Below are 14,239 nucleotides of genomic sequence, written 5' to 3'. Positions count from 1 at the left end.
AGAGTGAGAAGCCTAACATAGTTTTAACATTGTAATTTGTTTTAACCTTGTTTTTTTTCCTAAACCTTGATTGATTATACATACCCCATTACCGTTAAAAGGATTAGTTTTTACAAGTGAACAAAATTTTGAAAACCGATATCTTAAATAAACAAAACAAAACTACACTTGAAAATTTATGATCTAAACAAGTAAAGTGAGTATAACACCGGGACCAAAATTATAATTTATTCAAGAGGTCACACTCAGGTCAGAAATCAGACAGTGTTAAAGAGGCGGGAAAACAAAAAGAAAACGCAGAGAGAGAGAGAGAAATCGAAAATGAAGGAGAGAGGTGGTGCTGCCGGCAACAACGGCCGCGGAGGAGTACGGCCGCCGGCGGTGGATGAGCGGTACTCACAGTGGAAGCATCTGGTGCCGATTCTCTACGACTGGCTCGCCAATCACAACCTTGTTTGGCCTTCTCTATCTTGTCGGTCCGTATTCTATATCTCTAGGGTTTCAATTCCGACTTCTTTTTGCTATTATTATTATTATTTTACAAATTGTAGCTACATTTGTTTACACGTAGTTTATAAAGCAAGCTGTGAGGTGGTACATAGTGTGTTTAATTTTGATTTAGGTTTAAAGTTTGTGATAAGTTGTGTTTAGACCGGAAGGAATAGCCAGTAGTTGTTAAGCTAGTGAAGGTATTATTATTCAATGTACATGATATCATGTGTTCATGTTACCATCGTTAGGGTTGCAATGGGTAATAATCAAGCTAGTAATAATGTTAAGCAACTAGTAATAATCAAGCTACTAGGATATTATAATCGCAATTATGTATTCCTATTAGATGGCCAAACAAGGTTGCAAAAGTCGTTTGGCTCTTCCAGGTCGGGCGGACGGGGAGTTATGAGTACTCGGCCTTGTCGGGGAGTACTCGGACATGGTAAGTTACAAAGTAATTAGTTTTTGGGAGACTATGTGCATGTAAAATATCAAAAGTTTATGAATATATATAACGAAATACGTGAACATCAATATAAATTAAAAGCATACTTGTAGGTGGTTCTGATTGGATCGATTCCAAGGCCGAGTTGACCGATTCCGTGCCGATTAGGCCATCTCCATGTCGAGTTGACCAATTTTAAGGCAATTTGACTGATTCCAAAGCCAAGTTGGCCAGAATCCGAGTTGTATAAAAGCGCTTCGGGACACCCCCGAGTTCCAAGTACTTGCCGATTCCAAGGCCGAGTTGACTGACTTTTACAACACTGGCCAAATGATGACTGTTAAAGACAAACATTCAATACACCTTTAACTTACTGGCTTTGGGAGTTTACAAGATGTAGTTATATACGTAGTGATAATAATGTTAAACCTTTAGCCTAACAAGTTCAGGATGATTCTTAGCTTCTTGCACATGTGACTTTGTGTTTATGTGAATTTGTATGAGACTTTGTGTTATAATGCAATATGAAATTACTAGACTAACCATGTTGAGGTTAATTTTGCACTGCGGATTATGTGTTTATGTAGCTATATATAAGGTTACGAGACATGTTTATCAATAAGCAAACATGCTCTCTACTCATGGTTGCTATATCTATATTTGTTTGGAGTTCATAGCTGGTGTACGTTTAAATTGTTCTCCCTCTTGCCATCTTTTTAGTAACTGCGAGTTGTCTATTTTACAGATAGCAGAGACTGCCGTACGCTAAAATTTTCTCTTTTAGTATTTCACAAGCATTGCGTAGTTTGTTTTTTTTCTTGTATTGTTGATAAACAACAGAAACTCTATTTCTGGTCATTTCACTCAGACTAACCATAATGGGGCTATATTGAGTTATTGGCAAGTTTGTTCATATGGCTCATGTTGGACCTCTTACATTGGCTATTGTTCTGTGTTCTGTACATTTGACTTCTTAATAGATGGGGACCACAAATAGAGCAAGCTACTTACAAGAATCGCCAACGACTTTATCTATCAGAACAGGTAAATGATGTTTTCACCTCAATGTATGTATGCATGATGGATTTGTTTTAATTTACACGTGATGTTTAGTCAAAGATATATAAAGAAAAAGTACAGTTGTAAAGCTTTGTTGTGTGAGCATCTACATGGTATGGTCATCGTGGAAGATGTAGAGTCTTAGGCTTATTGTTTATTTTAAACAACTGTTGTCAACTCACATTCTGCTATCTATTATGGAAAACCACATCCTTTAGTTTTTGTAGGATCTTTCTAACATAACTGAGTTATTTTATGAATTATTATCAATATTAAATATTAGTTTTCATTATCTAATGAAACATGTGGTTCTTTTAGTGCTTTAACACATCTAAACTGAATAAGATTTATTCAAAGTTGTTTATATGAGATCCATGCTGAAATTTTAATGTTAATTTTTTTTTGACTTCATATGTTTGGATGCAAAATTTGAATCCTTTTTGTTCTGTTTTGTACAGACTGATGGTAGTGTACCAAACACACTTGTGATAGCAAACTGTGAAATTGTTAAACCTAGGGTAGCAGCAGCAGAACACATATCGCAGGTGAGTCCAAAAGTAATTTGAATTGTATCTTGTGTCTTTAATATAAGTTTATTAACAATTTTATGTTTTTGTAGTTCAATGAAGAAGCACGATCACCCTATGTAAAGAAGTTTAAAACTATTATACATCCTGGAGAGGTAGTATAAATACAATCTAACCCCTTTCTCACTCTATAATGTTTCTGATAAATATTTTACTATAAGTATTCTAAATTTAGTAGTACTTAAAAAAGATACTTGTAATGGAGCTTTTGCAAGAGTATATGAGACGATGCAAAGTTGTTTTTTATCAATACATGCATCACACTTCATTATTTTAACCTTTTAATGTAACATACTTACTGGTTACAGTTTTTTATCATAGTATGCAAACATGCAATTTGTATTATTATATGGGAAACAAATGTAATTTTGTTGCGTACAATAGTAAAAATGGTAAAGTATGTTGCATTCATAATTTCATGGCGACTTTTTCTTTTTATTGTCTGACTCTACTGCATTCAGGATCTGGTGGTGACTACCATATGGATATAGTAATATGCAGTATTAAATTATTTGTTTAATCACACTTGTTACTCATTTAGTCATTTTTATTACCACCTACAGCTACACTATAATGTTTTCATGTGCAGTGTATCATGAATATGTAATCCTATGTTTCTTTGGCTTTGATTATATATGTTCAGGTGAATCGCATCAGGGAGCTTCCTCAGAACAGCAATATAGTAGCTACACACACTGATAGTCCTGATGTACGCACTCAATTTGTTGACGTATTTGGCTGGTTTTAATATATAAATCATTTCAATATTATTCTGTTTTTTTTCTTTAAAGTTACTTTTTTTCTTGTTTTGTTTTGTACAGGTCCTGATCTGGGATGTCGAATCTCAGCCTAATCGCCAGGTTGTCTTGGGAGCCACAGAGTCCCGTCCTGATTTGGTAAGTTTTTCGCAGGGAACATTATGTCTATAAGTTATCTCTATGTACCCATGTATCTAGAGGTGGCTCTTTTGAACCATTTACTTATGGATGAGTTGATTTGGCCTGTGTTTTATCTTAAATGAGTCAATTGGGCCAAATAACGAATAGTTTAAAGGGGATTGGCTTAAAGTGGTTGGAAGTTGTTGAAATTTATTTTTATTTTAGATGAGTCAATTGGGCCAAATGACAAATAGTTAAAAGGGGATTGGCTTAAAGTGGTTGGAAGTTTTTGAAATTTATTTTTATTTTAGATTTAGTCATTTAGATTATTGTTGTGATAATATTGTTTTTGTAATCATAATTAGTACATACTTTTATCTATAAGAGTTGGGCAAAAAATGTATGTGTGTCAACCCAATTTGGCCTGGCCTGTTTCGATCCATACCAAATATAACCATATTATCAACAATTGGTTTTGACCCGTTTTCTGCCCCACCTGTTTTTCCACCTCTAACCGCTATGCATAGTTATCAATGCGCTAGGCGCACTCAAGGCGCATAGGTCGGCCTAGGCGCAAACAAAAACGAGGGCTTGAAAAAAAAGCGCACTTGAATAAAAAATTAAAAATATATTATGTATATGAAAAATAATACTATTCTTCAAAATAAATAAACAAAAGCTATTATATAACATTTTATATCATCTAATTAGTATCGACAGTTCTAAAATTGTCAAGATTCAAATGCCTTTGACCTCTCCCAGATCTAAGTTTCAATAACACTCCTTGCTTTTCTTTTGCTCGGCTTTTATTTTCTCTTGTTTCTGTATTAGACAAAGCCGGAGCGCTCGCCTAGGAACTAAAAGCGCATTATTGAGCCTCGCCTGAAAAATGGGCCTAGGCGCAAGAAGCGAGGGCTTTTAATAACTATGCCGCTATGTACACAGTTTGTGCATTTTATCTGTTATATTGTAATCTTACTAGTTACCCCAATGTACCCCCGTCAAATATATGGATGTGGAGCTGTTATTCATGTTTATTTTGGTTTATGTGGCTATATTTGATTCTTCTTTATACTGCTGACATTGCAGATTTTGACCGGTCATCAAGAAAATGCTGAATTCGCTCTTGCCACGTGCCGAAGTGAACCCTTTGTACTTTCTGGAGGTAATACAGTGGAACAATACTTTCTTGAACTGCTTTGTGAAACATGACTATTTTAGCGATGCTTAATGTTTTACTAGAATGATTAATGTCTAATGGGCCAACTGAGAACATTTTGCTCTTATGGTTGATCAGAAGGAAACATATTTGAGTTATCTTATAAAGAGTGTGAATGTATAATACTATAGGAATTGGGCGGGTCTGACGGGTTGGGTAACTGCTCTACACGGTTTGGTATGGGTCAAGTTTGATTGCGTTTATTCGAACACATTCTGTTCCAAAGTTTGAACTTTTACGAATAGTAAGTGTCAAGAATGATTACGTAAATGATCGCAATATTAATCAAGTTCTTTGGATAACATCGCTTTTTTTGGCCATTTCAGTTTATATGTAGATTTGACATTTACTAAGTTCTTTAAAATATGAACTCTAGAAAGGACTAATTTTCAAACTTGTTACTATTTTTAATTACACAAGTAGTTTTTAGTATGAGGCGTCTAATATTGGTTTTGTGTAAGATAGTAAGTTGGTTGCTAAAATGAGGAAAAGATGTTAAGTTTTTGTCGTTTTGTGCATTTAGCTCTTTAATAAAAAAATATTCTTTTCTGCTTCTGGCATTGTATATTTTAAGATATCATTCATGTATTAAAATATTTACATTATTTATGTATTCAATTTTGAGTTGTTTGTTGTGTTGTCAGGCAAGGACAAATCAGTTGTTTTTTGGAATATTCAAGATCATATATCAACATTAGCAACACAGCCAAAGACTGATGGGCCTGGTGATAAGCCTACTGAAAGCAATGTTGTTCAAGCAAGAGGTGTTTTCCATGGGCATAATGATACTGTTGAGGATGTACAGTTTTGTCCCTCAAGGTAACTGGCTCTGTTTTCATGTAAAAACTAGAGGTGGAAATTTTGACTCATATGGGTCAATGGGTGTGTTTTAAAGCAGAAAATAACATACACAGTATGATTTGTCTCTCTTAAAGTGGTATTGTTTTCATTTGGGTGTGTTTTTTGTATCAAATGGGTCAAATTGGTTGAAAATCGATCAAAGTGTATTTTTAATGCGTACAATATCCCTTAATTGGTTTTGTAAAGGTAGGTGATTTTTCATCTTCACGTTTACTCTTAGTCTTTACACCACTGAAAACTGGTTTTGATCATTTTGCCATTACACCATGAGCAGGTAAAAAAGAGCTAAACAGGTGTAACGATAAAATCAAAATTAATTTGAAGGTGGTGCATGTAGTTAAAAAGGTGGTGCACAAATCAGCTCTCTTATTGTAATAATGTATTTATGTTGTTCATAATCATGTATAAAGCATTAATAATTTTAATTAAAACAAGTGTTTGTGGGTCAATCAACCCGGATTAGTAACTGGTACTAAAGTGACCCATTTAAACCTATAGTTGTTTTGACTTGTAGGACAACTTGCCACCTCTATGCCATATAGAGTTTCCATTATTAGATGTCTATGAATTATGATAGTGCTGACTAACTGGAAGTTGGTTTGACTGCTGTTGACGTTGGTGCAGTGCGCAAGAGTTCTGTAGTGTTGGTGATGATTCTTGTCTTATACTGTGGGATGCAAGAACAGGTTCTTTTCCAGTTGTGAAGGTAAGCCTCTTCAGCTTTCTTTTTATTTATTTATTTTTGTTTTAAGTTTGAGTTCAATTGGTTAGTTGACTTTGACTTTTATTTAGTTTGTTTTTGGGTCTCTCGTGTTTTGCAAATGTTTTGTTTGGTATAAGTTGTATAATTGCATATTTTTTTTTATTCTCTTGTAATTGTTTTGCAGGTTGAGAAAGCACACAATGCTGATCTTCACTGTGTTGATTGGAACCCAAGTGATGATAATCTTTTACTAACAGGGTAATAATTGTACATGCTGTCTTCTACTAACTTTCTCTGTAAATTTCCTACATTTAAACTGGAAGTTAAATAAAACTAATTTTCAGTTTTGCAATTGAGCTTCCTAGTTTAAGTTAGTTAATATTTTTAGGTCTGCTGATAACACTATTCGCTTGTTTGATCGTCGAAATCTCACTACAAACGGGGTCGGGTCACCCATCCACATATTTGAGAATCACAATGCTGCTGTTCTTTGTGTACAGGTAGGACTCAAAAGTGTGTGTGTGTGTATTATACTATTATGCTTTTGTTTTTTTAAGTTTTACAATTTGCATCAGTAGATGAGATTTACAAAATTTTATTTATTTTTTAGTGGTCTCCAGACAAATCATCTGTCTTTGGCAGTTCAGCGGAGGATGGAGTCTTGAACATCTGGGATCATTATAAGGTGCAGATTTTATCTTAATTGCATACTTTTTTTTGGGTATGACTTTATTTTATCTTGAGTTCGGTTGATCAGCAAAAACTTGTTTTTTAATTGTTAATGTGTTATTATCATAAAAACAATCTTAATCTTGGTATAAATATGATTTTAGGAGGTTGTATCATCTATGGATTAATTTGGTTTTTTTTTAACAAGATTCATCTTTAAATACAAAACAATCCAAATTGACACATTCATAATCAAATGGGTCAAAGTTGCCACCTGTACTTCAATTGTTTTTTTTTTGTTTATCTTTTTAAATCATTTTTGTTTCTGAGCAGATTGGGGAACTTTCTGGTCCATCTTCAAAGTCTTCACAAGGCTTACTGTTCCGTCATTCTGGGCACAGGTACGAAAACCCCGTTATTAAAATATATCCTTTGTTTATTGTGCAATATAGCACGTATTCACGAGTAAAATTTAATTATCATCTTCTGGATAGTTACTACTAATTGTAAACTACACATTATGTTAAAACACAATAGATGAAGGGAATAGCATTTGTGTGAATTGTATCAATATCATGTCTTATAAATTTTGTCATAACCAGCCACATAAACTTTATTTTTTCTTTAAACTATGGTTTTTAAAATGAATTGAATGGCGCATTTGTGTAACTTGTAGGGACAAGGTGGTTGATTTTCATTGGAATGCACATGATCAGTGGACAATGGTTAGTGTTTCTGACAATAATGCTAGTACTGGTGGGGGTGGAACATTACAGGTGAGTAACTGACTTCTGGTAATTGCGTCGGGCTGAATTAAAGAACCTGAATACAGCCCATGTATTTTTTTGACAACTAATTAACACATTAGACGTGATCCATGATCACAAGTGCGTGGTCATTACAATCTAACAAATAAATAAAGTCATTCGGGTTAAAATTTTCATCTGCACAATCTATCTACCGTTTATAACGTTGGAACTGAAACTGTGCAGATATGGCGGATGATTGATTTAATTTATCGCCCACATGAGGAGGTTATCACCGAGCTGGGCCAATTCAAATCTCACCTTCGCACTTGCTCTTCGGAACAAAACTCTTAGGGTTGTAATTCACTTAAGTTTGTTGTAACATGTTATGACTATTTTCAACTTTTAAGCTCCTTATTTTAAAGTGCACAACGGAATCGCTATTGGTGTTTTAGGGAGCAAAACCTGCAATCTGTCTTTAGGATATGGTTATTTTGTATTAAGCTGACCTTATAACTTTCTTTCGAGTTTTTGAATCTCATTGTGCCGGATTAATGATACAAACGGAACATGCCAAACCAACTAGTAGTGGTTTGTTTTGACAGGTTTGGTCTTTTTTAATTGGATTTTTACATGAAAGAATATGCAATCAATCATGCTTAAAATAAAAAAATAAAATATTAATCTTAAAATCAATCAAATTATTATTAAGTAAAAGAAATACCTAATCAAAAACTGAAACCAAATTATGACAAATGCTTGATATTCTGATTGGGAAAGTGCATCGTAGACTTGAGATACATAAACCAACATTTTGATCTCAACTTGCATATCAATAATTATCTATAAAGAACAACATAATGTAGATTAATTTGGTTTAAATCAATAGCCCTGGCCCTTGAAATCATGAACCAAGCCGAATACGATAGTTTTAAAAAAAATCAAGTCAACTTATTTTAGTTTAGCTAGTTTATACGGTTTCTGCCTAACCACACAGGCACACACATCTCTATTCTTCCAATCGTCTAAACGTTAGATATCCAAAAACAAACCAAATCAATTGCAAATCTGGTTTCAAACCATAAAAACCTCAAGCCATGTGAAAACACCAACCTAAACCACCAAAATCCCAAACTTATGTATGTATTTGTGATCCCTTATGTAACACCCCAACCCGGAACAGGCTAACGTGTTACTATTACAGATATCAAATCAACGCCACAATCCAAAATACAACAAAAATTAATGCAACCTACGTCATATTATTAAACAAAATGAATTAACTTTTAGAAGCTTGAACTTCATTTTTATCTCTCATCACTAAATTCCCCGAATCCCGGATTACCTGAAAACAAAATAAGAAAAACAAAACAAGAAAACACAGCTGAGCCAAAAATTGCCTAGTAACGGAAAGAACAATAGTATAGGTAAGGACAGACGTAAGAGAATAAATATACGAACTTCAATTCAAACTCGAAACCAACCCTTTTTACCGAAACATATACTTAATAAAATTCGGATGTATGATCCGACACTTGGCCAGAACATGGTCAAACGCATGCGGAAATATATCAGAACTATAACAAAAACACCCAGAGCCAGAAACATATAACTTGTAACATATAATGTGTGACGTGTAACATATAACGTGTAACATTTAACTGAACTATAATTAAATGTGAAACATAATCCGATACACGATCGGGACGTAATCTGAATATACTCAAATTTAATCAAATGCATATACACATATCAAAACGGACCAGAAATATAGCGAAACAAAATATAATTACTAAAATACACGACGATGATGTTAAAATAAATAGGTCGTGTAATACGGAAGCACCCAGAGCCAAAACAGAGGGGTACACAGCTAGCTAGTCCATGCACCAAGGAGACGGTGTGGGTGGCGTGCACACATTGTTCCATCTCAAACAGAAGTCAGGAGTCAGGAGTCAGGAGTCAGAAGTCGGAGCTAAGATCGATCTATACGCCTCTAAGTGGCCAAGGTACTACATGAGTACTTTCAGAGACGCCGTGAACTTTGATTACGCACTGTCACGATAAGTGCCATGTCAGGAGTCAGGAGTCAGGAGTCGGAGCTAAGATCGATCTATACGCCTCTAAGTGGCCAAGGTACTACATGAGTACTTTCAGAGACGCCGTGAACTTTGATTACGCACTGTCACGATAAGTGCCATGTCGTTGACGCCCCAACGACAAGTCAGAAATGCTCGGGTAACAGAGTACTGAACTAAAGTCGTATAACTAAAATATATTATATAAAATAACTGAACTCAAAATATAACCGACGCGTAACGAAAATCCGTACTACAAAGTAACGGAATAGAGTCAATACTAAAAGTGAACAAAAACAGAAACCGTACTACAAAGTAACAAAATAAAATTTATACTATGAGTGACAGAAACCAGAATCCGTACCTTACACATAGCAAACAAATCAAATTGTCTTCAACCAAACTGAAAATCTACATTTTTATTTGTGGTTCGAATTAGATTTATAGAACTTTAATGTGTTTACTTATTGCTTTTCCGGCGACAAAAGCTTTTAATATTTTTATACGATACAACAAGTTATCGCTCTCCATAAATCATACCAAGTTTTCTTTTTCTCCTGTTGAATAGTCTCTTGAATGAATACTTAATAAAATAGTTTCACTCTTCAATAACAAAGCATATTATATTATAAGTTATGAAAACTACAATCAATATACGTACTGACTTATCAGCCAACTTAGATGTTAATATCCTTCATATTCAAAACTTAGTATTATTTTTATGTTAAAAGTGTTCTTGGGGTATGATTTCATGGTGTAAACAAGAAAGTAGTAGTAGTTCATGGATATAGTAGTTAACCTACGTATTGTGTCGATCACAAGTCTTAAGACAAACAAACAAACAGAAAACAAACATAATTCTTGATGTATTGAAATTATTAGCATGTTCTTCACATCTCAATTTTAGATTAAATGATAACTTTGTCGCCGGAATCGATCAATATCCTAGAACTTATAATCCAAAACTATAAATAAAAGACCAAATTCAATCACCTCCATATGTAGTCAAACATGAGCAAATCAAGGAGGCAACAGCGTGGTAACCCGGGAACGCCACAGGCTTCGGTGATCACCAAAACGAATCAACATACATCCGAATTAAATTTCATGGAAGATGAATTTGAGGGAACAAACCGAACTTAAGTACTTGGTTCATGAATCGAACAGACCTGGAAAGCAAATCTGTGTCCGAGGGGTGGCGGCTCCGGTGTCGTTTCTAGCTATTTACATGGGTGGTAGTTAAAAACGGGAGGATGTGATTTGATAGAGTTTGAGGGTGCTTAAAAAGAAACGAATCGATCATCTCAGATATATCCGAAAGTTTGAATTTGAAGAAGCCAACTTGATGATAAATGGAAATTTAAAATAATGCACATGTGGTTAGTCTTGAGTTTGAACCCATCCATTATTATTATTATTATTATTATCAATGAGGTTGTGATGATGATGATCAATTTCTTTCTTCCTGTATATGTTCGGCTGGATGGTAATGTCTTAGTATTATTATTATTATTATTATTATTATCATATATATATATATTTATTATCCAATATCAAAGTTCGGGTTATTATACCTTAAGATGACAAGTCGTCAGAATCTGAGAGAGAACCTGGTCAAGTAATAAGAACAATATCAAATCTTACTATACTAAATACAAGGTTTTCACATGACATTCAACTAGCATGTCCACATAGGCTTCCAACTCATCAATTTTCCATTTATATAATTTCCACATGTTAATTTGAACAATAATTTTAAACATTAACTCCTAAGTTGAAGAAAGTTTCAAAATAAATTGTTATAATCATCATTTATTGAGTAATAAAGACAATTAATTGTGTTTATTGTTATTTTTAAAATTTTGAGACTTTGTTATTATTATTATTTTTTTCTGATTTTGGGAAATTATTTATGAGCGTTTGGACTGAATGTTTGGATTGAAATGGTGGTTTAAGTCACGAGGTTTAGATTATATTGTTGCTTTATTAAACGCGCGATTTAATAAAAATTATAATTATATCTTATTGTTATATTCATACTTTTAGAATTTTTTATGTTGTGTACTTAAATGTTTTATAATTTCAATAAAAATAGTTTTTATAACACACAACTTATGTTACAACATCTACATGCTTACGCTTCATAGTTTACAATATATGACTTCAGTAAATGATGAAGTATTAACTAATATGTCTTTTTTGTTTCATGATATAAGTTAGAAATATGTGACATAACTTAGAATTATGTTTTAAATTGTTATTTTTATTTATTTGACTTTGTATGTTGAGTTCTTTTAATTAAAATAACAATTTGATACCTTATAACAATAATAATGCTAGATTATTTACAATTCGTCAAAAATTAAAATGTATATAACACACGCGCGTGCGCGTACACACACACACACACACATATATATATGAAGTTTTATATATTTCCCGTCCGTGTGTAACAAGAAATCTAACCTAGTTTCCCTGGCAACGGCGCCAAAATTTGATCGGTCGTCATCGGACCGATCAAAGATAAAGAAGAAATGTGTTCCTAATCACCTTAAACTAGTTAGGGTAAGAAGGGTGTCGAACCACGAAGAGTGTGGTCGGTGATCTAAATTTAATTGATTAATAATTATGAAGCTTTTTTGAGTAGTCGTATAGACCAAATATGATGTTGGTTTAAAATAAATATTTTTTTAAGTTTAATGAAAACAAATAATAATGTGCAAGAAATAAATTTGAATTGTAAACAATGATTATGAAACGAATCAAACACGGGTTTCAAGTTCTATAAGCAATTCGAGCAACACACTATAAAAATGAGTTCATGTAATCACAATGGTTATTTAGGTTCAATATATAATTTCCCAACGAAAAGTATCAATACTCGTCTATCCTAGGTAAATGGTGCAAGAAAACATTCACGCAAGAATCTTGGACAAGTATATGCAATATAGATTAAGAACATGAATTAACCCTAACACGCATCATGGACACTTGCAACTATCATCTTGTGAGGTTAATGGTGCAAGAAATCCTTAACAACATAAGTTCATAATAATAAAAAGTCACACAATTCGTGTTCACGCCAAACGATTACATAAAATATTATCTTAGTTCATAGATGTGAAAAACCCTAAAACTTACAAAACCCTACACCCGGGAATGATTAAAGGTGGATTAGCCGATCATGGTTGTGAAGACCATCTTCACTTTTGTTTTACAATCTTCAAGAATTGATGTCCAAGTGATGTTTTACCTCCCCACTTGTTGTCTCCTCTGTTTTGTGATCTTCTCCGGTTTAAATGGGATTCCACAAAAATAACTTCCAAATAAATGATGGAATTAAGTCATCAATTTATTCATTCATGCCACTGCCGTTTCTTTCTTTCTTTTTTTTTTTAATTTTGAGTCAAACCCATATGTGTAAGCACTGACTTCGTTAAAAACCTAGCCTGCAAAGAATAGTTCCTTCATTTGTTTGTACTGTAATAATAATTAAAACCAACAATAGATTTTATATTTCTTTTGGTGCACGTGATATCAAACAACATGCCATCATTTGATTTATTTTTAAAATAATACACATTGTATAATATTATTAAAGTTTACTAATCAATGTTATTAAGCTTCCAATTATTAGCTAGTTTAAGCGCTAAACTTCTGTAATCATAAAAGAATTTAAAGTAATCGTGTTCTATAGATATAACTAATTAGAATATATTATATTAGACATTAAAAACGCATCTTTTTACCCACTCATCATATTCCCGCACTTATCATTTGCTTGCCCTCAAGCAAACTCTTATGTAACACATACGCCTCTATCGATGATTTATCAATTAATATCATTAATACTAGTAAGGTATAAGGTCATATCCAATTCCCAATAACTGACACTTTCAAAGATTGATAACCCACCAAATAATTTAGTCATGCATTTAAAAACTATGGAACCGCCCAAACAAGTTTATTTTGTTTCCGGTTAAGGCACGCATGTTCACCCCCCCCTCACAAATATATATCTCTCCTCTCGGTTTAATATATCTAGACTAGAAAAAAGTGTGCTAGTATCCCTCTGCCCTCTGTAACAAATATGAACTCAAAGTAATAAGCTTGCAAGCTAGTCATATCTCTGGTTGCATAAAGAATATGACTAAGAGTTTTGTTATGACTTAGGTTCGGATACGAAATAGGAATTATTTAGTGGGATATGGTGGGTGAGATTCAATTTATTCAAAAAATAAAAACTAATAAATTGACTAGTATTTACAACAGATACCAGCTCTTTTTCAACTCTCTAGATTTACTCGCTCTAAATTGAAGAATAACAGGTAATCTATGAATCGTATTTGTTTTCAATCATTGTCTATTGTTTCTATGTATGAAGTGATTCGTAGATGGAGGGATTGCAACGGTTAAAGTGGTGGCCTAAGAAACGGTGGTGGTGTTATTGGAATTTTCAATAACGATGATTCACTTTATCTAACTGTGCAGTTTCAAACTCA

The 14,239-nt window shown here is 33.4% G+C and overlaps 1 protein-coding gene across 1 annotated transcript; it reads left to right on the top strand.

Moving 5' to 3' along the window:
* Positions 1 to 321: 321 nt before the first annotated feature.
* On the top strand, positions 322 to 8,013 carry LOC143595503 (WD-40 repeat-containing protein MSI4-like). The gene is made up of 15 exons (XM_077074497.1): positions 322 to 476; positions 1,918 to 1,981; positions 2,455 to 2,541; positions 2,616 to 2,678; positions 3,227 to 3,292; positions 3,405 to 3,479; positions 4,551 to 4,626; positions 5,325 to 5,499; positions 6,166 to 6,247; positions 6,429 to 6,502; positions 6,633 to 6,744; positions 6,855 to 6,929; positions 7,247 to 7,314; positions 7,590 to 7,689; positions 7,906 to 8,013. Exons 1-15 carry the CDS (start codon positions 322 to 324, stop codon positions 8,011 to 8,013), a joined length of 1,380 nt encoding a protein of 459 aa, XP_076930612.1.
* Positions 8,014 to 14,239: the final 6,226 nt, after the last annotated feature.

The sequence above is a fragment of the Bidens hawaiensis genome, unplaced genomic scaffold (genome assembly GCF_021521415.1).
Source record: "Bidens hawaiensis isolate Kalapana, Puna unplaced genomic scaffold, B.hawaiensis_p1.1 tig00045266_1, whole genome shotgun sequence".
Taxonomy (NCBI): Eukaryota; Viridiplantae; Streptophyta; class Magnoliopsida; order Asterales; family Asteraceae; genus Bidens; species Bidens hawaiensis.
The sequence above is the reverse complement of the archived record's forward strand: the minus strand, read 5'-3'. Positions and strand labels throughout refer to the sequence as shown.